The following is a 22,770-nucleotide window of genomic DNA, read 5'->3' on the forward strand; positions in this document are numbered from 1 at the left end:
TCTATGTCTACTCTGCACAAACATGTATGTGCTCATTAGAGTAATCAAGACCAAAGGATTTGGCATGGTAAATCTCATGGAAATATAACTTTTCAAGCCTATGTAGTCCACAGGCCTGTAATCCTAGCACTCAGGAGACTAGAGGCAGGAGGACCAAGAGTTCAAGGAGAGCCTGGGGTACATATAAAAGCTCAATCCTTACCCCTAAGTTCAACTTCCTTAGTGAAGAATTGAAATGAATTGTTATGGTCTCCTGAGTGAGCCTTCACTCTGTGTGTGTGTGTGTGTGTGTGTGTGTGTGTGTGTGTGTGTCTGTAGTAATATAGTTTGAGGACTTTTTATGAGAGAGCAATTGAGTATGGAAGGAGAGAGCAACTGAGGAAACTGGCACCATAAATATCAGAACTTGTATAAAATACTCTTTAAAAACTAGCTTATATTAAGCAAAATGTTCCATGAAATTCTCTTCCCTCTGTTTTATTCGACTGTCTTAAAAAGCAGATCTGTGTAAGGTTATCTTTTTGTGGTTTTCTGGGACCTAATAAAGTTTTGCTTTCTTCTGAACTCAGGGCCTCAGGCATGCTAGACAAGGGGTAATTATATATATATATATATATATACATATGTATATATGTATATATGTATATACACATATATATGTATTTTATATACACACACACTTATGTGTGTGTACATAGGTGTCTGTATTTATTATTTTGTATTAGAGATGAGTCTCACAAACTTCTCTGCCAGGGCTGGCTTCAAACCACCATCCTTGGATTTCAGTCTCCTGACCAGCTAGGATTACAAGCATGAGCCAGTCACTGGCACCTGGCTGCATTTTTGACTTTTGAGACAGAGTCTCACTAAAGGCTGTTCTTAAACCCACAACCCTTCTGCCTTAGGCTCCTGAGTCCTAGGATTTCAGGCACAGATCACCACACCTCGTTAGTGACATTCTTTATCAGAGCTTGCTGAAGCTTACCCAAGTTGACTAAGGTATCATTAGATCTCTGGCCTGGCTGGAGCTCATAAGCCATACAAAGGTATTTATCATAATCTATTTTCCCAACTAACAGCTTTAGTCTTCACTAGGGGCCTTTAATTGGATCAAAGTACATTCGCCGGGAGTTTGGCTTAGTGGTGAAAGTGCTTGCCTGTGTTCAATTCCTTGGTACCACATACATAGAAAAAAGCCAGAAGTGGTGCTGAGGCTCAAGTGGTAGAGCTCTAACCTTGAGAAAGTCCAAGGACAGTGCTCAGGCCCTGAGCTCAAGCCCAGGACTGGCAAAAAAAAAAAAAAAAAAAAAAAAAAAGTACATTCACCCACTATCTGAAGAAGAAAAAAATAAAACAAGAAAACAACTCATGGCAAAGAATTGATATTGAACATGATTAATCATGCCCCATCTCTAGAATTTTAATGCCGACCAAAATATTTTAATTTTAGATTCTGAAAACACTCCGTTCTTCTCCTGGCAAAATGAAAAGCAGTCCTGTTCGGTGCTTGGGTGCAAGAGACTCTGTGCCTGTAGTTTGGGAGTGTGACCCTCTCACATACAGGGGGAGTCCTACCAGGAAAAAAACATGGTTTAAGCAATCCATGCTGTCTGCAAAAGGTGGTGGCACCTTGCTTTCCAGTGCAGTGATGGGGTGTAGACAACACAATCTTGGGGGAAGGGGTGAGTATCGTGAGAGCTGCAAGCAGTTCTGCCTACCTCTCAAGTTGGAGGTGTCCAAGTGCTCTTTTTCACTGTCTTATTCACATGGGCATTTCTCATCTTACACTTCCTTGCATAAAAAAAATACAACACGTGACCGGTGGTGACAAACAGTATGGAGATGAAGACCAGCATGCCAAACTGCTGTGGCCTCGGGGCCAGCAGGACCAGGACAAAGTGGATGAGGTCCATGAGGTAGTTCAGAGAGCACTGCACACCGTTCACAGCTCCTCGCTCTGCTTCTGGAATGTTCTCCTGGAGAAGTTGGGTCACAGTGAGGTCAAATGACCAGAGACCTGTAGGATAATGATTCCAGGAAAGAATAAATGTGAGGAGGACTGGCTACAGTGATTGCCTTGGGTCAGTGTAACTCTGCTGCTCATCGGGGGACAGAAATACTAGATACTCTCTCACTGGAGGATTCCATAGAAGCACTGTAGCAAGTGCAGACCTGTGTCTGGCCTCCATGCATGGGAGTTACTCTTAACATCTGAGGTGTTACAAATTGCTTTTTGGCATTGTTTTCTGTGTTTTGAAACAAGACCATGCTGTATAACTTAGGCTGCCCTTCAGATCTTCCTGCCCCAGCCTTCTGAGTGCTGAGATTACAGGCCTGTGCTGCCATACCCAGCTAAGTGACCTTTGCAAATCACCATCACAACCACCATTATTGTATAGGCCCCAACTTCATTGTGGATTGATTTATTTATTTACTATTTTTCCCACCTTATTGCAAAATGTCTAGGATAGAGACCAAAGTCTTGGGATTCAAATCAACTTCAATTCCATATTTCTTTTTCCTATTTACTCCTGCCTTACCAGAAAAGAAATTGAGCTTCTGTCATCTTCCTACTTTTATTTTTTTGGTGCCAGCACTAGAGCTTGAATTCAGGGCCTAGGTGTTATCCCCTAAGTTTTTTCACTCAAGGCTGGTGTTCAACCAACCACTTGATCCATAGCTTTGCCTCCAGCTTTTTGGTGGTTAATTGGAGATAAGAATCTCATGGTCTTTTCTGCCTACAAGTGTGAGCCACCAGTCTCTGGCTTCTCCCTACTTTCTACCATGAATGACTACATTTTTATTTCACTAGTCCAAAGGCTACACTTTCATTCTGAAGCAGCCACCAAGTCCGGGTTTTCTAGCCAGGATTCCTCTGGATTTTCCCAAGACAGCAATGGCCTGGCAGAGCCTTCCTGGCTGCTTCTATCTTGATCCTAGAACTTAGCTCTGGACTTGAGTCATTTAGAGGTGATATACTATGTCCTCCAGTGTCCACCTTTACAGAGGGTTGGCTGGACACTGTTCTCCAGACTGCTATGGCCCTATCCTCTACTTCCTGGGCTATCCTGGACAGATTGGAAGCCTCAAAGTCTCTCCATATGGCTCTGATGTCCCACACCTCCCAGCTTGGATTATAGCAGAGTTTAGCTGTAAAATCCTCACCACTGGCCCTCAGCAGGCATTGCTTACAAAGTTAGAGATGATTTGTACAGTGCTACAATGGTACAATGTGCAATGTAACAGGAAGTGAAGGCTAATTATGCACTGAGAATTCTTTCTAAATCAAGATCAGAGAGTTACTGTTCTTAGATGTTAAAAAGGGAAGTGACTTTTAAGCAATGTGCCATTGTTGTAGGCAATAGCAAGTTTGCTTCCATTACAGTAGAAAGAATCACTTAGCTGAGCAAAGCCTTAGAAGAGTCTGTGCCTAGAGTATACATAGTAAATACAAGGCTGACCACAGGGCAACATTTCCAGTTGAGAGGACCTAGCCTGCATGGCTACCAGGCATGAAAGGCTGGGCTTGCCAACAGAGGCACAAATACTTCTATCATTCTGAGCACCAGTAGTTTTTGTTTTGTTTTGTCAGTTGGTCAATACCACATCACCAATCCCAAGGTCATTTGTAATCTTGAAGCATGTGGGAATAGGCAGTGTCCGCATTGCCATTGAACACTGTGTGTGGCTCCCTGTAACTTAATGCCCTGCTCCCCCCTCTCAGTAGCCCTAAGAAAGCATCCAAAACACAGCTAAAATACAGGGTTTACAGTGGTGATTGAAAATGAGCATTGTAATCTGTTTTTAACAGATAGCTCATGTATCTGTAAGTATTGTGCTAAGCACATTAACTACAGAAGTTAGCTTGGCACCTTCTCAGGACTCCTTAGTAGAGAGGCATGGTTCCTCCTTACCCTTGTTTACAGATCAAGGAATAGTGACAGGCATCCTGGCTGCAGATCTTGACAGTATCAGCATCAATAGAAGCAAGGCACAGGTGGTTCATGCCTGTAATCCTAGCTAATCTGGAAGATTGCACTGTGAAGCTATCCTAGAAAGAAGAGTGAGACTCCATCTCCAGTTAACCAGCAAAAAAAAGGTAAAACTAGAGGCATGGTTCAAGTGGTAGTGTACCAGCCATGATCTAGAAAGCTGAGCAAGAGCTGGAGACCCTAAATTCAAGTCCTAGTACATACATACATACACCCACGTACATACACACACATAGAGTGTCAAGAGAGATCTATGTCTCTGGAATTCTCCTAAAGGACACAGTAAGAAAAATGCTACTGCCACAGCCAAGGCCAAGCTTTTCCAGACTGCAGTCTTTAACTGCACCCATATTTGCCAGATGCGTTCAGGGCCTTTGCATCAGGAAAGCCAGTGATCTTGGCCAGTTACAGTTTCTGATGGACTGTTTTGTTTTTCCTTTATAATGAAATACTTAATACTTAATTAATGAATTAAGTATAAATCTTAAATGGCCAATGTACGTTTTTTATGAGATGAAAAGGTAGACACAAGTAACACAACACAAAAGATCATCCACTCATCATGTACCTTACTTAAACTCTATGCAAGCCAAGCAATCTCTAGTTGGGAAATAAAAATAGGTTTCTAAATCAGTTGTTTGGTATAACTCCTTTACATTTCCTTTACATCAGAGGAATATGATTCCAAGCTTGGGCCTTCAAAGCTCTCATTTCCTCTCTCCCAATATTCCCAAGAATCTACAGAATAAGGGATTCATGGGCCTTGTTGCAAACATTAGGAATATAATCCTCCTGTCCTCAACCATGGCTTCTGAGACAAAGAGGATGCTCTGAGACCCTGGGACTTTGCTGCATTAGTGACTGAAGTAGAAGATGTGGTACCAAGGTGAGTATGTGCAAAGGTTTTTGAAAGATGGAAAAGATATGCTTGGGGTTTGACCCATGTCTTTTTCACTATCGTCCACCATACTTGTCACTCCCTCTGTTTCTGACTGGGGGGAAAGGGTGGGAAAGCCCCTGAGGCTTAACTATGCTGTCAGGGAGGGCCTCTGAAGGTGGTGACTTTGCAATTGTATAGTGGGAGACAGGATTGGGCAAAATAAATGGTACTGAGTCAGGTGTAGTGGCTCACATGATAGTCTCATCACACTGAAAGAATATCTTGAGTTTAAAGCTAGCCTAAGCTACATAATGAGACCCTGCTCACAAAACAAAACAAAAATCCATTTAAAAGATGATGCTATTAGGGTCAAAGAACAAGGCCCAGACTTCTTGGTTTGCGTGCGTGTGTGTGTGTGAGCGCACACGCGTGTACCAGCAGTGTTTGAACAGACACAATGCACAGTCCTTGATCATCTTTTACTCAATTCTAGCTCTCCATCCCTTGAGTCACAGCTCCATTTCTGCTTTTTTGTAGTTTAGTGGAGATAGTCTGATGAACACTGTGTGCAGGCACGGGTGTGCACACGCAGTGGCTCACTCTTGTAATCCTAGCTACTCAGGAGGCTGAGATCTGAGGATAAGGTTCAAAGCCAGCCCAGATACAAAAGGACCTGAGACTCTTATCTCCAATTAACCACTAAAAAGCAAGAAGTGAGGCTTGGCTCAAGGGTAGGGTGGTAGCCTTGAGCTGAAGAGCTCACGGACAACGCCCAGGTCAAGTTCAAGCCCCATGATCCTCAAAAAAAAAAAAAGTATTATGGACTTTCCTGCCTAGGCTGACTTCAAACCTCAATCCTCAGATCTCAACCTCCTGAATAGCTAGGAATATAGATGTGAACCAACAGCACTCAGTAAGACTCTTTTCCTCTCAGGTTTACTCAATTATAAGAGCTTCTAGTTGTTCCTGTCACCATCACCATTTTCTCCAACAACTCATTATTGGGGTTGCCAATCCTTGGAGGTCCAATAGTTTTTTTTTTATTTAAAACAATTTTTTTTTGTCTGTCAATTGTGGGGCTTGAACTCAGGTCCTGAGCACTGAGCCTGAGGGTGTTTGTTTGTTTGCTTGTTTTTTGCTCAAGGCTACCACTCTACCACTTTGAGCCATGGTACTACTCCATTTTCCCCGTGGTTAGTTGGAAATAATAGTTGCATGGACTTTTCCTATTTGTGTTGTTTTCAAACTTATGATCCTCAGATCATAAGCTAGCTTTAAATTATGCTTAATAGTAAATATTCTAATGAAAGCAGGTATGTTCTGACCATTAGAAATGAAGGACACAGTAGATGGCAAAGTTCAGAGCCCAGGTCCATGGGGCAGACAAGCTTGTAGACCTCAGTGTCAGGCACCCTATGGCCCTGTGCCCCTCCCCCGGGCGACTCCTCCCCCATTAAATTGCTCTTTCCTTCCTCATCCTAGTTCCACCAGTAGTCAACAGATTCAGGTAAAAAAAAAACCCACACCTTTCATATAGATACCATGTGCATATGCTAGCATGTTTGTGCTTTGCTTCCAGCAAGTACAGTCTTGTGTGTGTGTGTGTGTGTGTGTGTGTGTGTGTGTGTGTGTGTGTGTGTGTGCCCCTTGGATGGGTTTTCAATTCTCTAACATAGCCCCTCTTAGCCATCTTGCTAACTATTGCTAGCTACTTACTTAACTGGTCTCCAGTTTAGGTGAGGAAGTCCATAGGACTAAGATCTTGCCTGTATCTCCACCATCTATGAGAGAGTTCTTGTCATCTAACAGGTTCTCAGTGGATGATGAAGACTCACACTGGCATAGTCAAGACCATCATATGCATAGAGGGTAAGTTAGGAACATCACAGGCTGCACGCTTCCCACCACACACAGCCCACTCACCAATTCTTGCCAGGATCACACCTGAGAAGAGTAAAATGATGGAAATGTAAGACTCAGGCTGCTCAGGATCCTGCTGTCCATCAAACAGAACTGTGCTGTTGGTCCAGTGGATGGAAGAGCGGTCTGGAAGGATGGGTTGGTTCAGGTTTCTTTCAAAGGAGTACACATGCACCTGGTCCTCTTTGAACAACTTGTGGTTTGAAGAAGAATTCTTGTTTAGTGGAAATGAGAAGACAGCCATATCAAATGGACTTCCAGGAGCAAAGACAGAAAACACACAGAGCATTAGACACCCTATATGGAGCCAGCTGGAAATAATGCCTGTGGTGACCAGACCATAATGACCCCGGAGCCAGGTGAAGAGAATTGTGCCCAGAAGGCCAGATAAAGCAGAGAGAGCTGTGAGGATGCTAAGCAGAGACCCTCCGATCCCTTGGGTGTAGGCGTAGCCAGTGGTGATGCAGTCAAAGCCCAGGACTGTCATGTAGAGGAATGCCAGGCCCAGGCCAGCCAGGAACACGTTCTGCCTGCAGTACGTCTCCCAGCCATCGCGGCATGTGCAGAGCAGCCTATGTGTGTTTCGAAGACAAAGGCGAAACCCATTGGCTGTGTTCCACTGTCCTTCAAGGTTAGATTTGTGGTCTTTGTCTAAAGATCTGGATTTGTGGGTGAATACAGCAGTGGTTTCCCAAAAGTCTGTTTCACCTACAATAAAATGGAATGGTAACCCCTTTATACAAAGGACTAATAATCACCAAAAAATAAAGAAAAGAAAATCAAATTGAGGTAAGCTTGAAGTCCACAACCGGCTGCATCCTTCAGCCCATCCCTGCCTCATCCACTTCTGCACTGAGCAGTTCCTATACACACTGATGGCTTCCTGTCCCTAAGCCTCCAAGTCAGTCTACTTAGAGAGCTCTGTGTAGGTGCTGGACTGCAAGGGGTAGGCAGTGAAGGGTCCTTGGTCACAATTGTCACAATGAGTGACATAGGTGCTAGATAAACACCCAGCTTGCCGACCATTGATTAGACAATGTTTTTTCATGTGTGTGTGTGTGTGTGTGTGTGTGTGTGTGTGTGTGTGTGTGCTTGAACTCAGGGACTACCATGATTCTGTAGCTTTTTCCACTGAAGGCTGGAGCTCTGCCACTTGAGCCACACCCCCACATCTGGATTTTTGATGGCTCATTGGAGATATGAGTCTCATAACTTTTCTGCCTACGTAGCTTCAATCTGTAAGCCTCAGACCTCAGCCACCTGAATAGATAGGATGACAGGCGTTAACCACCAACACCCAGCCTTCTCTTATTTTAGCATCTTTGATGAAGCTGTTCATGAAGGAAATAAAAAAAAGTTATTTTCCCCCTAAGACCATGGGATAGCTTGTGTAGGTTGTACACTGCACAGTCCCCAGGGATGCTACTTACATTAAAGTCTGTCTGAGTAGACTTAATGGCAGTGCAGAACCTGTGTAATTATACAAAATAGCATTGCCTGTCCCCACCAAGAAGAGCGGCCCTATGGCATGGCTGGAGCCTTCTCATTTATCATTGTGTCTATCACATTTGCATATAGCATTTTAAACATGTGATTGAACACAAGCTCTGGAAAGAAAAGGAGATTGGCTTACAACCCGAATAAGAAAAGGAAAAAGAGGTCTCTTTGAATTTGCATTACCTTGCATGTTCACAGCGTCCTGTGGCCGATCTAGAAAGTGCCCCATTGTGTGTTGCTGGGGTTTTACAGCCAACTGGGGAACTAGCTGAAAAACCCTGGACAGAAATAGAAACTCCACAAGAAGTGAAAGCAAGTTCCATCCAAGAATGAAACCACAACCAATTACATGAGATGCCCATGTCATCACCTGGCCCACGGACAAGGGGGCAAATATACTGATGACCTGGTCCAGACGCCGGACGGCTGCATTCATCCCTGGAACAAGAGAGGAAACAGAGACTCAGTGGATGCTCATATCCACTGGTGAATTTACCATCACATATTGACCAGAGTTGCCACTGCTGTGGGGTAAATGATAGTGTTAGCCAGAAAAGATTCTTTGGTTTCACTATAGATTAGGCTTCCAACCTGAAAAATTAACTTTGAGATCAGCTCTGGTGGAGTGGAACAATTGACAAGTTTGTTAACTGAGAAACAAAGCTGCTTGGAATTATTTATTTATTTATTTATTGTGCTGGTACTGAGGATTGAATTCAAGGCCTGAGTGCTATCCTTTATCATTTTTGCTCATGGTTGGTGCTCTACCATTTGAGTCACTCCTCTGCTTCTGGCTTTTTGTTGGTTGATCGGCAAGAAGAATCTCACAGACTCTTCTTTCCAGGCTGGCTTTGTACCGTAATCCTAAAGTCTCAGCTTCCTCAATAGCTCAGATTAAGGTAAGAGCCACTGGCACATGGCTAGAGCTAATCATTCGAACTCTCGTTTTAGCACCCTTTCCCATTATATTTCACTACTTTAACAAGGACAATATTAAAAGCCTAATATTAATAGGCCTAGCATAGAGATGGGATGAGGGGACAAGGGAAGAGGAAAGATGAGAATGAGTTGAATTCTTGCTCTGTGCCAGGCACAGAGTTCTAACCCCCGTATATAGATCCGCTTATTTAACCCTTATAGCTCAAAGAAGTCAATAGTATTTCCTCTTAACAAGTCAGGAAGCCATAGCATACAGGGGTGCATGCTCCAGGTGAAGAGAAGTACAATTGTGGGGCTGAGACTCAAACCCAGGTAGTCTTATGTCAAAGCCTATTTTCTTAGGTATTCTATCATCATTTAAGACTATTTACAAGTTCATAAAAAAAAAATAATGACCTGGAACTACACTGTGTGCTTTACCTCAGATTTCTTTGAAATTAATTAGCAGAGGATAGAAAATTTTTCTTTACCCAGAGATAGAGGACATAAACACTGTCACCAGCTCTCACTCGTGTAACTACTTTATTTTGGGTGGTGTTATTTAAGCCCAGAACATCCACATCCATACTGTTTAAAAGAAAACATGATTATAAGGGGCTTCTACTTTCTGTGAGACATGTACTTTCATAGACTCCCTCTTAATAGCTTCCTTTATCTTAGCCTTCAAAACTAGCGGAGCACCCAGTGTACTAATACAGGGTAGGGTGAAATCTTCAGCTTTAAGTGGGCAATTAGAAGATATTACAATGTGAACCTCCCAATTCTTGCAAATGGACGACAGTAAAAATGGTGTCATACTATTCCATCGAAGTACTTTCCTAGAAAATAATTCTACCTCTACTGTCTGTAATAACCAATGATCAATCACTTTTAAAGATAAATTTTGTTTGAAAGGTAAAAAGCTGATCACTAGCCAGAATAAAAAAAGACTTTAAGATAATTTTATTTGAAAGTTTAACTTGCCAAAGAACTACTGCATATGAAAGGCTGCTCTCAGCTAAGCATGATGGTGCCTGCCTGGACTGTGAACTGGAGGCCAGCCTGGGCTACATGATGAAATACTGTCTCAAAAAGAAATAGAAAAGTAAAAATGGGCTACTCTTCTGATGCCCGGTATTATTCTTCAGTAATTCGCTGTATGAGCCATTCTGTACCCATTTCCTCTGTAGGCATAGTGTTAAACACTTTACAAATACCAGACACCATAAACTCCTTCCTTCCTCAAAGTTCCAGGGCAAGAAGGAGGAGGGTTGGTTCACCTGTGTGTGTGTGTGTGTGTGTGTGTGTGTGTGTGTGTGTGTGTGTGGTGTGTGTGTGTGTGTGTGTGTATATGTGTGCAATGTGTGTATATATGTCTATGGCATGTGTATTTATGGATGTGGTGTGGGTATATGCACTATATGGGTATGTGTATGTGGCATGCATCTATGTATACATGCATATATATAAATATGCATGTGTGGTGTGTGTGTGTGTGTGTGTGTGTGTGTGTGTGTGTGTGGTGTTTTATGTGGCACATACTTATGTGCAAGTGTGTGTTCTCTTGCTCCGTTCTTTGAGGAGAGTCAGGCCCTGAGAAGTTAGGAACTGAGTGGCTCCTCAGCCAATCCAAGGATGAGCCAGGCCCAAGGTAGTTCTGCTCACCAGCCAGCTGGCCTCGATTGCTGCCTGTGAGGCTCACAATCCAGTCTCTCTGAATGGTAATGGTCAGCGCTGTGCCAGCCAGGTTTGCCATGGCAGCCAGGGTGATCACTGAAGCATAGCACACCACCTACCAAAGGAGGGAAAGGAGAGTTTGGAGACCTTTCCAGCCCGCTGTGGCACATTGCTATTTATCTACGAGCTTAAGCATGCACATGTAAATGAACTCAAAGACCCTCGAGAGAAAAGGCTCGAAGTAAGCCTGCAGCTGAACATTACACTAAAGCTAAGCAGTTTCTTCCCTGTACACCATTGCACCAGATCACTTGCTGATTTGTACCTGCAGACAGACCCTGCAAGGTTGTTCTGTTGATTCCATATCTGAGAGATTTGATTCACAAATTAGTGGGGAGGGGTGGAAGATTAGCCAGATGGCTTGCTGGGGAGCTGGTGGTACAGAGATGATGGAGGTGTGATGTGTGTCTGACACTAGTGCTCATGGCACAGGAGGGGAGAGAGACACTCACTGTGAGCCAGCCATTCCAGATTTGTTCCATCTCCCTTCTGTAGGAGAAGACAAGCATCAGGACCACACAGCAGGCTGTGACAGAGGCATTCTGGATGAAGAGTGAGGCGTGAGCAACTACAAATGGAAACACCCAGCGGCCCAAGATTTACTATTGGTTTTAAGAGATAGGTCACAGCTACATGGGCAGCTAATAAGAGCCACTGCATTTGATCAGACCCCAAGGCAAAGCTTTTCCAAAAAAAAAAAGCTTTGTAAGTGAGTTAAACCATACTTGGAAGCTGGGCATTTTAACTGTAATTTTAACTACTCAGGAAGCTGAGATCTAAGGACTGCAGCCTAAGCAAGAAAATCCATGAAACTCTTATTTTCAATTGACCAGCAAAAAACAATCTAGAAGTATGGGCCAGTAGTTTGGCCTAGTGGTAGATTGCTTGTCTAGCATGCACAGAGACCTAGGTTCGATTACTCGGTACCACATATAATAGAAAAAGCCAGAAATGATGCTGGGGCTCAAGTGACAGAGTGCTAGCCTTGAGGGAAAAACCCAAGGACAGTGCTCAGGACCTGAGTGCAAGTCCCAGGACTCGAAAAAAAATCCAGAAGTGGAACTATGACTCAAATAGTAGAGCACCAGTCTTGAGCAAAAAAACAAAACAAAACAAGGGAAAGAGCCCAGGCCTTGGGTTCAAGATCCAGTACTTGGTACAAAAAAAAAAAATATTTTCAGACACAGATGATATGAGAAACCAGATTCAAGCAAAACTAGAAAACATAAAGGCATCTACTATGACCCTCCTGGATTTAGTTTGTACTGCAGTTATTGTCCAGTCTATAGAGAAATATTCCAGATTTTAAATAAATTGAACTTTTCCATGGCGAGGTTCCAACAAATGCCTCTTCTAGGTCCTAAGTAATGTTAAAAAAAAAAAAAAAAAGCAAGCAAGCCGCTGGACATGGTGGCTCACGCCTGTAACCCTAGCTATTCAGGAGGCTGAATAGCTCAAAGCCAGCCTGGACACTAAAGACCGTGAGACCCTTATCTCCAATTAATCACTAGCAAATGGAAAGTGGGGCTGTGGCTCAAGAGGTAGTCTTGAGCTGAAGAGCTCAGGGACAGTGCCCAGGCTAAAGTTCAAGCCCCATAACCCACACACACAAAAAAAGCAAAACAATAACAATAAAAACTTAACCAGCGATCAAATGAATAGACCAGGACTGGGGCAAGGAAACATACATTTGAACAAATAAGTATTAATTCCAGTTTAGATATGCTATGTAGTACAAAAGACATGTTTTATACATTAAGTGTTAAAATAAATCAGATATTATAATAAATAATATAAGAACACTAACAAGAAAGCATGTTGTACCAGGTGTGACAGTACACTTCTGTAATTTTAGCTTTGGAGAGGCTGAGACAGGAGGAACATGAATTCAAGGCCAGTTTGGGCTTCAAAATGAGACCCTGTTATAAAGATATGCATACATATAGACACACACACACATACACACAAATGTTTTTCAGTAATTTACTATTTAAAATGTTCACTTGGCAATAATCTAAACAACAGTAATACTTCTTAATGTCTAGAAGTGTAGTTCAGAGGTGGAATACCCAGAAGTATATAAGAGGCTCTGGACTTGCTCCCTAGCACCACAAAAAATGGTTAAAATTCAAAAACACATTAAAATACTTTAAATGGAGTGATGTAGATGTCAAGTGTTAGAAGCACAAGGCTCTGGATCACACACACGTACACATGCATATGCACATGCACACAATTATAATGTAGCACTGGAGTATAAATATGTCACAGAGTTACATAGTTCCATTTATAGGGTTTTTTTTTTGCCACTCTTGGGGCTTGACTTCCATAGTATCTTAATGTTATGCCTGTTGCAATTTAGCTCAGCTCTATTATTTTGTTTCACTAAATAAAACATTCTCAACTAGTGAGGTCATAATATACCACATAATTACATGTGTCAGGAGGAAGAATATTACCTTTATTTCTCGGTTTCCTGTCGATCCAGTCACCAATTAAGACCCCAAATATTAACACAGATCCAGCCACCACTAAGCCAAACACTGCCGTTAGAAGGAGGTTTTGTCCATACAGTTCTATCAGGAACACAGACATAGCAAAGTGCCACATTCGGTCTCCCTGCAAGGAGGCAGAGGCAAAACATGCTGTCATCACTAACACATAGACGGAAGCAAGTTGAAATCCAGAACCATGCATTTCTTCCAAAGGACACAGAAGGTCAAAATTGTTCCTTCATGCAGTACAATTATAATTTACCTTTAAGTAAAATATGTATAACTTGAAAAAGTTCTATTTTAACAAATATTTTTAAAATCCTTAAATGCACCAAGAGTCAACCAGCTAATGAGAAAAACACAAAACAAATAAGCAGGTAGGAGAACAAAAGTAAGAGCAGGTTTTGGGGGTTTTTTTGTTGTTGTTGTTTTTTAAGAATAATCTGCTGATGAGAGGCAAGAGATATGAAGTAGGCCTGCAGTTCTGTGAACCCCAAAAAAGTCAGATGAAACAAGCCTGTTTCACCTTTACAGTAAAGGGAGGAGCTAGAAGAAAACCCACCTATCTAGTCAGGATTGCTTCATCTGTAGGGTCCAGGAAATCCAAGCCTTGAGCTTGGATTAATCATTGAGTTGAACAGCATTATCATTTCCAACAGCAATTGAAGAGTTTGTTTGTTTGTTTTTTTTTAATTTTATTTTTTTTGTGGGTCATGGTGCCTGAACTAGGCCTGGGCGCTGTCCCTGAGCTCTTCAGCTCAACGCTACTGCCCTACCCTTGAACCCAGCCCCACTTCCTGTTTTCTAGAGGTTAATTTGAGATAAGAGTCCCAGGTCTTTTTTGTGCCAGGACTGGCTTTGAATCTTGATCCTCAGATCTCAGCCTCCTGAGTAGCTAGGATTACGGGCATGAGCCACAATGCCTGGCTAGCAACTGAAGTTTTTGTCTTTTTTTTTTTTTTTTCTTTTTGGTGCTGGTACTAGTGTTTGAGGTCAGGGCCAGGGTGCTATCTCTTAGCTTTTTTTTTTTTTTTTTTTTTTTCTCAAAGCTGGTACTCTATCACTTGAATCATAGCTCCATTTCTGGTTGTTTGTTGGTTAATTGGAGATCAACGTCTCAGGGTTTTCCTGCCAGATTGGCTTCAAGCTGCAATCTTCAGCCACTTGAGCAGCCAGGATTATAGGCATGAGCAACAGTGCCCAGTAGCAATTGCAGTTTCAATTATAGAAAAATGTCTGGCATCCTCTATATATCTGAAGGCCATTGTCATCCTTTACTAAAGAAAGAAGCTGTTACTTTCAGCTTCAAAGTCCTCAGCAATAATTCTAAAAGGTGAGGCCTACCACACAGTCAAAGACAACCCAGTCACCTAAGAAAATGGGACAATGGGGGTAAAATCTAACTAAAAACAGCCAGCAGAGAATGGACTGTTGAGAGCTCGGGTAAATGATCAGATATGAGCTATAAAATCTTAATGCTTACTTTATCTAAAGACATAAATGCCAACTCTGAAAACCTGAGCAGGGAATTAGAAAGTACAGAGTGGCATAGCCAGTTTCAAAAACTCGATATATTGGGCCGGGAGTTTTGCCTAGTGGTTAAAGTGCTTGCCTAGCATGCACGAAGACCCGGGTTCGATTCCTTGTTACCACATACATACAAAAAGCCGGAAGTGGTGCTGAGGCTCAAGTGGTAGAGCTCTAGCCTTGAGAAAGTCCAAGGACAGTGCTCAGGCCCTGAGCTCAAGCCCAGGGCTGGCAAAAAAAAACAAAAAACAAAAAACTCGATATAAATTCTAGGACATATATATTATATGTGTTATATACACATATATGTGTATATATACATATATGTGTATATATACATATGTGTGTATATATACATATATGTGTATATATATACATATATATGTCCATATATATGCATATGTATGTAAACTTAAAACTAAAACCTCAGTTCATAGAAGCTGGGTGTACTGATACATGCCTGTAATCGCAGCATTCAGGAGGCTGAGGCATGAGGACCATGACTTCTATACCATCAAGAGCTATGCAGTGAGTTTCCATTTCCAAAATGAGTGTGACAAGAACATTGAACAGCAAGAAAACCCAAGCACGTAGAAGAAAGACATGAGTAAAGATAAGAGCAGAAGACTGAGGCTGTAGCTCAGTGGTAGAGCATTTGTCTAAGCACCAGCAAGGCCCTAGGTTTGATCCCCAGTTCTACACACATTCAAAAAGTAAGAGCATCCCAAAAATGGAAACATAGGTTTTGTGGGTGGTGGCGCTGCTATTGGTGGTGTTTGTTTTTGCTTTTGCTTTTTGCTCTTTGGGTGGGGAGGGGAATGAACTGTGTAACTTGTGTGCAGGAACAGGAGAGGAAATGGGAAAGTGAAAGAAGAGGTGACATTGTCCAAAACAAAGAAATTTACTCATTATCTAACTTATGAAATGATAGCCCTTTTGTACAACACATCAATAAAAACCATAACATTATATATATATTTTAAAGATAAGAGCAAAAACTGAAACTAGAAATTGAACTAGAAAAATGAAGAGAACACAAAAACTCTATAAAGTAAAAAAACAAAAGCAGAAAACACCTGGCTCTTCAGGAAAAAATGAATTAAACCAGTTGTGCAATGAAATGCTACACAATAATGAAAAGTAGCAAACCAGGGCTGCTTATAACAACATGGGTATCCTACACCGAGCAAAAGACAAAATATAAAATGCAATATATATATATAGTTGGATTTCCCTGGTGTAAAGTTCAAAGACTAAATTTTTGTGTGTGTGGCTCATGGGGCTTGAACTCTGAGCCTGGGTTCTGTCCCTAAGCTCTTCAGCTCAAGGTTACCGCCTTACCCCTAGGCCTGGGCATTGTCCCTGAGCTCTTCAGCTCAAGGCTACTATCCTACCCCTTGAGCCACACCACCACTTCCCATTTTTTAGAGATTAACTGGAGATAAGGGTCTCATGGACTTCAGTGCCCGGGTTGGCTTTGAACAGCGATCCTCACATCTCAGCCTCCCGAGTAGCTAGGATTATGGCATGAGCCACCTCACCCGGCTCCATAGACTAAATTTTAACAGTAAAGGATGTGTACAACGGTGTGAGAAGCTATGCATCTACTACCTGGTGAATGTAACTGTAACCCCTCTATACATTACCACAACAAAAAATAAATAAAATTGGAAAAATAAAGGATGTGTGCAATAGTAGTAAAACCAAAAAAAAAAAAAAGAAATAAAAAAGAAAAGAAAAAAAAAAGCAAGGATGCCAATGTTATAAAAATGAGGCACCAGTGGCTCCTGCCTGTAATCCTAGCATCTCAGGAGGCTGAGATCTGAGGATCACAGTTCAAAGTCAGCCCAGGCAGAAAAGTCCCCATGAGACTCTTATCTCCAATTGACCACTCAAAAAATAGAAATGGCACCATGAATCAAGTTGTAGAGCACTAGCTTGAAGCACAAAGAGGCTCAGAAACAACACTCAGACCCTGAGTTCAAGCCCCACAACCAACAAAAACAAAAACTAAAAATAATAAATGAGGCCTATGGCTACTTTTTATGGATGAGGAAGGCTGAGAGGTATCCCACAGGTTGGCTAAGGCCTAGCCACCTCGCTGGGGTGGTTCTTGGTATCTACTTTAAAAGTAGGTATTATAACCATCTTTCATATAGGTTTTATGCATTTCTTGTCTGTTTTATAAGCAGAAACATACACACATTTTGCACCCACTATCCTTAGAATTTTCATATCCTTAATATTAGTTTTCTTAACCATCTAAAACTTTACATTGCATTTTCTTCATCTTACCCAGATCGATAAGGCACAGCTTACATAAATCAAGAATCTTGGACTCATGAGGTAGGTCAAGGTTGCTCCTAAAACACATATTCAAATCACAAGTGTCATTAGATTCTAAAATGTTATCTGTACATATGTTTATTTACTTAAGCAAAATGTTGCCAGTAGCACAGGAAATTAAATGCTGTTTCATATAACTTTGCTTTTTGAAAATAGCCCAGTGCTAAACATAAATACAAGTGGCAGAAGGATAGTTTGCCCAATCAATTAGAGAATCCTCAAGATTTTTGTTTCTCTTTGACTTAAAGTGGTCTTTATGCATGCTATTAAGTGACTACAGGGGAAACAAGTCAACCATCTTTTCTCATGGAGAGGTAAGCCAGCCATGACACTGTAATGCATGCACCCAAGGAAGCAGCCTGGAGTTCAATGGAGTACCATAGAAGTGTCCATTGGCCCAGCGCAGATAGCAGGGCAAGACCTCGAGGTGGAAGTCAGCCCTGAGCACAATGGAATGGCCACAGGGAGGAGCTGAACTCATCACAAGGTCTGGTAGATAGAGCCCTCTAGGTTAGGAGAGAAGAGAAAGAATAACTACCAACAAGAAACCCGGATAGTAGGGATATACAGTAGAAGGGGAGAGAAGGATCAGAAACAGAAGAAAGGTAGCAAGTCCAAATGGAGCTTCCTGACTCCAGGAAGAGGGAAAGCCTCAAAGCCAGTGCCTTGTGGCTTCCAGATGCTCAAGCAAGAAAACGCTGGACTCTCCCTCTTTGATACCCTATACCTGAATCAATCATGATGTTACCTGAATCTTAAACAAAAGAAAGAAAGAAAAGAAAAAGAAAAAAGAAAAAGGGCAGCATCTAACTAGTTTACTCTCGTAGTTCCTTTCATTGACTTCTTCCATACTGTTTGTCAACTGTGTGATTTTCTTACTTTTGTAAATTCATCTCTGTATCTTGCTTACAGTTTGCTCTTGTTGCTAGAAGGTAAACTCCATGAGGAGAAAAAGTCTTTTGGTTTCCTACCATATTCCCAGCATGTAGGACCATCCTGGTTAATGACATATATCTGAAAAATACTGGTTAGGTAAGTGAAAACAGATCAATAGAAGAACCTACAAATTCTACTCAAATATTAGCCCAGGTTTGTTCTGTGAATTTGCTCTAAATCTTGTCTCCTTTGGATGCTCTACTGCTCTGTGGCTCTTTTTATTGCTTTGTCCTACCTTTCAGACACCTTTAGCTAGTTTCCCAGCAGTGTGTCTCTCCCTTTACCTCAACACACAACTCTCTACTCTGGTGGTTAGTTTATCAGAGACTCTTGAGGGCAGTGTTGGCTTCAGCTGTATCTCTTTTTTATTTTGGTTTATTTGAGACAACAAATAACCAAGAGGCAGGGCAGCTTGGGCTTTTCTGGGCTAAGCATCCAGAGAACAACAGGATACTTCAGAGCACACTCACCAGTCAACCATGGTAATGAGGTAGACCTTAATCACAAAGCTCATGTACTAAACACTATTAGACAAGTGGACTGGAAATGAGGGGCTTCTGGATTCTCAAGGATCTTTTGAGAATAGTCATACCCTTTTATGCCTTCCCAGAATACACAACTGGGCCAGCTCCCCGTCCCTCCAGTGACAGGGTTAGGTGGTTAGCAATGAAACCCATCCCAATGTATGTACAGTAAGTGTGTCACACCTTTTGTAAAAGAAAAGTCACTTACCTAACGTGTGTGTGTGTGTGTGTGTGTGTGTGTGTGTGTGTGTGTGTGTGTGTGTGTGTTGCTACTGGGCTTGAATTCAGGCCATCACCTTCTCAGTTAACTTCTTCCACTTAAGGCTACTGCTCTACCACTTGAGCCACAGCCCCACTTCTGTATTTTGGTGGTTAAATGAAGATAAGAGTCTCACAGACTTACCTGCCTGGGCTGGCTTCAAACCACATTCCTCAGATCTCAGCCTCCTGAGTAGCTAGGATTATTGGCTTGAGCCACCATGCCCTATTATACTTTTGATACTTCTGGTTAGTTAGAGGTAAGAATTTTATGAATCTTTCTGCTCAGTTTGGCTTTGAACTTCAGTCCTCAGATCTCAGATACCTGACAGCCTGACTGGTGGGGAGGGGACTAGAGGAAAAGTCTAGAGACTTTAATCTGGCTGTTGTGAGATTAATAAGGACAATGCATTTTAAGACATGAGTTGTCTAAAGTTTCCTGTTGTAGGTTCACACAGGCAGAGGAGGAAAGAGAAATTAGAGTGGTTATTGAAGCATTTCAGTTTTCTCTTTATTAAGTCTGGTGACTCAGACTTAATTTAGGGCTTTTTGTAACAACCAGGCCCATCCCTCTTGCATAAATGAGGGAACTTGTACTTATTTTAGTACTTTGCATTTAGAGGACACTTAAACTATGGCTTACAATACAGAGAGCAGTCTTAATATATTCCATTCTGCTGCAGGGAGGCCATCATATCGAAAACAGTCTTCAAAAGCACATTGAAAGTGAAGTAAGAGGTAATTTTCATCAACAGTAAAAGTTTCCATGTCCTTAGGCTAAAGAGGTTCTGAACACAAAGATGAGAAAGCCAAAGACTCCCTTTTGTGCCTCATTTATCTTCTGCTAAACATGAACTTGATTTAGTAAGGACTTCTGTTATTTAGAGACCCAGAACTCTTTCCTTTCTAGAGGAAAATAACATCTGGTTAGGAAAGGGCAATGTAGTCATTTCCCCTTTTTCCTCCTTAACAGAAAGTCAATCTGGGAATCAGTAACAATGCATCCCCCGCCCCTCCCCCCAGAAGATGAATCGCAATCTTTTCATATTGGTTCTATTTTCACACTCCTCCCAGAGCTAGGATTTGCACAAGATTGTTCCAGCCACTGGGAACAGAGCAGAAGATTTCTGTGGGCTTTTAGTAACTATTTTGCTTTCTGATGAAAGAGGCAAAAGCAAGAGGCTTTGCTCTTCTTTACCACATCCTGCCTTTGAATGTGGACTTGCTGCCTCAAAGCCTGGAGCCACAGCAGCTGTCTTGCAACCATGGCCTGAACAAATCCAAAGCCAGAAGGCTGGGGTGATGGACAGAGCCAGCTGGGGTCTGGTTGGCATCCTTGAGTGGCTAAATGACTCTAATGAGGGCTCCTGAAATTCTCATTTAGTTAACAACTGATATTCTTCAGGTCTAATCCCTGGCCATCTGAAGTTTTTTTTTTTTGGTTGTTGTTTTTAAATTTTTTCAGTTGGTCAGGGGACTTGAACTCTGGGCCTGGGGGCTGTCCTTGAACTCTTCTTCTCAAGGCTACTACTCTACCCCTTTAGCCACAGTGCCACTTCCAGTTTTCTGGTGGTTAAGTGGAGATAAGAGTCTCACGGAATTTAGTGCCCAGACTGGCTTTGAACCATGATCCTCAGATCTCAGCCTCCTGAGCAGGTAGGATTACAGGTGTGAGCCACCGCACCCAGCTTCCAGTTGAGTTTTATTTGCAGTCAGCAGTCAACTGACACATGCTTATTGGCTTAAAGATTGCCATGCACTCAGTATCTAAATCAAACTATTTCCAATATTTACCATATTTGCTTTATCACTGAATTGACATTGTGCTTCCAGTGAATGTGGAAAATGAATTTTAGGTATCATGACACACATCTTAGCACATACCTCCTAAAAGTAAGAACATTTCATTTCATAACTACAGTGCTAATATCTTGCCCTCAAATATTAATAACTCCTTTATAGCAACTGAGAGTTGGTCCATATTCATATTTCCCTTTTATCCACTAAATACGGTTTTGTGGTTGGAGGGACTTGCCATGAAAAATGTGACAAGTGGAGACTAGATATGTGGCTTCGTAGTGGAGCCTCTGCCTAGCGAGTGTGAGACTCCCAGTTCAAACCCCAACAGTGCCCTCTCCCCCAATAAAATGTGACAAGGGGGAATTCAAATTTCTCTCTCTCTTTTTCCCTCCCTTCTGCCCTTCCTCTCCCTCCCTTCCTTCCTTCCTTCCTTCCTTCCTTCCTTCCTTCCTTCCTTCCTTTCTTCCTTCCTTTCTTCCTTCCTTCCTTCCTTCCTCCTTCCTTCCATCCTTGTTTCCTTCTTTCCAGTCTGTTTGTGTACCTCTCTTTCTTTTGAGCTGATATTAGGGTTTGAAGTCAAAGGCATGGACTGTGAGGGGCCAGCTTCTTATTGGGGCTCTAACTTGACGGTTCTTCCCTAATGACCCTACATATCACAACCCCAAATTTATATGTAACACTGGGAATTTACCTATGGTTGAGCTACTTACACTAGTTATGGATATGAAATAGTCAATGGAGAAAAAATAAGGATATACCCAAATTCCGGAAGAACGAAATAGAAAAACAAAGCTAATTTCCTGTGACATTTAAATGAGTTTAAAAAAATCAATTGGGATTTTTTTTCTAGAACACTGTTACATAAAAGGAGAAAAGTTGATTAATTATCTTTTGCTTTTTTTTCTAACCTTCCATTTTACTTAATAATTCTGTTTGATTTAATTAAAGCCACTGTACTCAGAGGAACTATGCATTTTCTTGGTGCTGTGCATACAGCCCGGTGTTCCCATAGACAGGACACCCATTCTCAAGGAGAGCTCAGTAAAGCAGACCAGAGACTTACCCAAAGGACTCCTCTGGCTTTTCACACATCTGGTGCCTGTGGTTTTAGTCTCTTTCTCCCCATTTCCAGAATTTTCAGTGTCATCCAATTCTCCCACCATTCCTATATGCTAAAAGAAAACCATTTCAATGAAAAATGCTTTCAGACTCCTATGCTGTGGTCATTACCAGGGAAAAGTCAATGTGCCTCACTGACGTGATTGAATTCCTCTACACCGTTTCAATTGCATTTACTTCAACTACAGAATGCTAACTCTGTAATCCATTTGGAGTGCTTTATTGCATGCTAATAAAGTCACAGCAATTATCCTAGACAGACAGAGGCCTATAATGCTCAAAACCAATTATTTGGGGGGAACACTCAGCCAGCTATACAGTCAGCGACTCAACAGATAACACACACACACACACACACACACACACACACACACACACACGTTAAAGGTCTGTTTGAACTAAATTATCTGTGTTTCCCTTCAACCCAAGAACAATGGTGGAAGTAATCCATCCTTCTTCAACGTATTATTTTACCAATTTGAATTTGTCTGCTGGGCAAACTCACTACTATTAGCAACTTATAACACATACAAGTTATTAATACATCTTCCTTGCATTTTCACTAACAGTTTCTTTTTCCCCAGAAGAGTAAAGGCCTATTTCTGCTAATACCTCTTTTACTTGCCATAAACATTGCTGGTTTACTTACCGAGCGTGGACTACAGGCCCGTCTGGATCTCTCCCTGGACTCCCAGAAGCTGATTAGAAAGCTGAGTGACAAAGTGGCCTGGCACAGGGCTCTGAACTACACCCAGGTCTTGCTACCGTGCACCGCTTTGTGTGGAAAGTGCTGGAGGTGCAAATGTGTCCTAGGGGTTGTG

At 41.9% G+C, this 22,770-nt stretch overlaps 1 protein-coding gene across 1 annotated transcript; it reads right to left on the reverse strand.

Annotated features, from left to right (window-relative positions):
* Nucleotides 1-1,661: 1,661 nt before the first annotated feature.
* Nucleotides 1,662-21,993, reverse strand: LOC150063068 (ferroportin-like). Its single transcript, XM_090332213.1, has 8 exons — nucleotides 21,894-21,993; nucleotides 17,262-17,329; nucleotides 13,404-13,563; nucleotides 11,397-11,512; nucleotides 10,873-10,999; nucleotides 8,473-8,727; nucleotides 6,796-7,500; nucleotides 1,662-2,017 (listed from the first exon to the last, which is right to left on the reverse strand). The coding sequence occupies exons 1-8, from the start codon at nucleotides 21,991-21,993 to the stop codon at nucleotides 1,722-1,724; spliced, it is 1,827 nt and encodes a 608-aa protein (XP_090188339.1). The 3' UTR covers nucleotides 1,662-1,721.
* Between the last annotated feature and the right edge of the window lie 777 nt (nucleotides 21,994-22,770).

The sequence above is a fragment of the Megascapheus bottae genome, chromosome 5, assembly GCF_031878675.1.
Source record: "Megascapheus bottae isolate mThoBot1 chromosome 5, mThoBot2.hap1, whole genome shotgun sequence".
Lineage (NCBI taxonomy): Eukaryota > Metazoa > Chordata > Mammalia > Rodentia > Geomyidae > Megascapheus > Megascapheus bottae.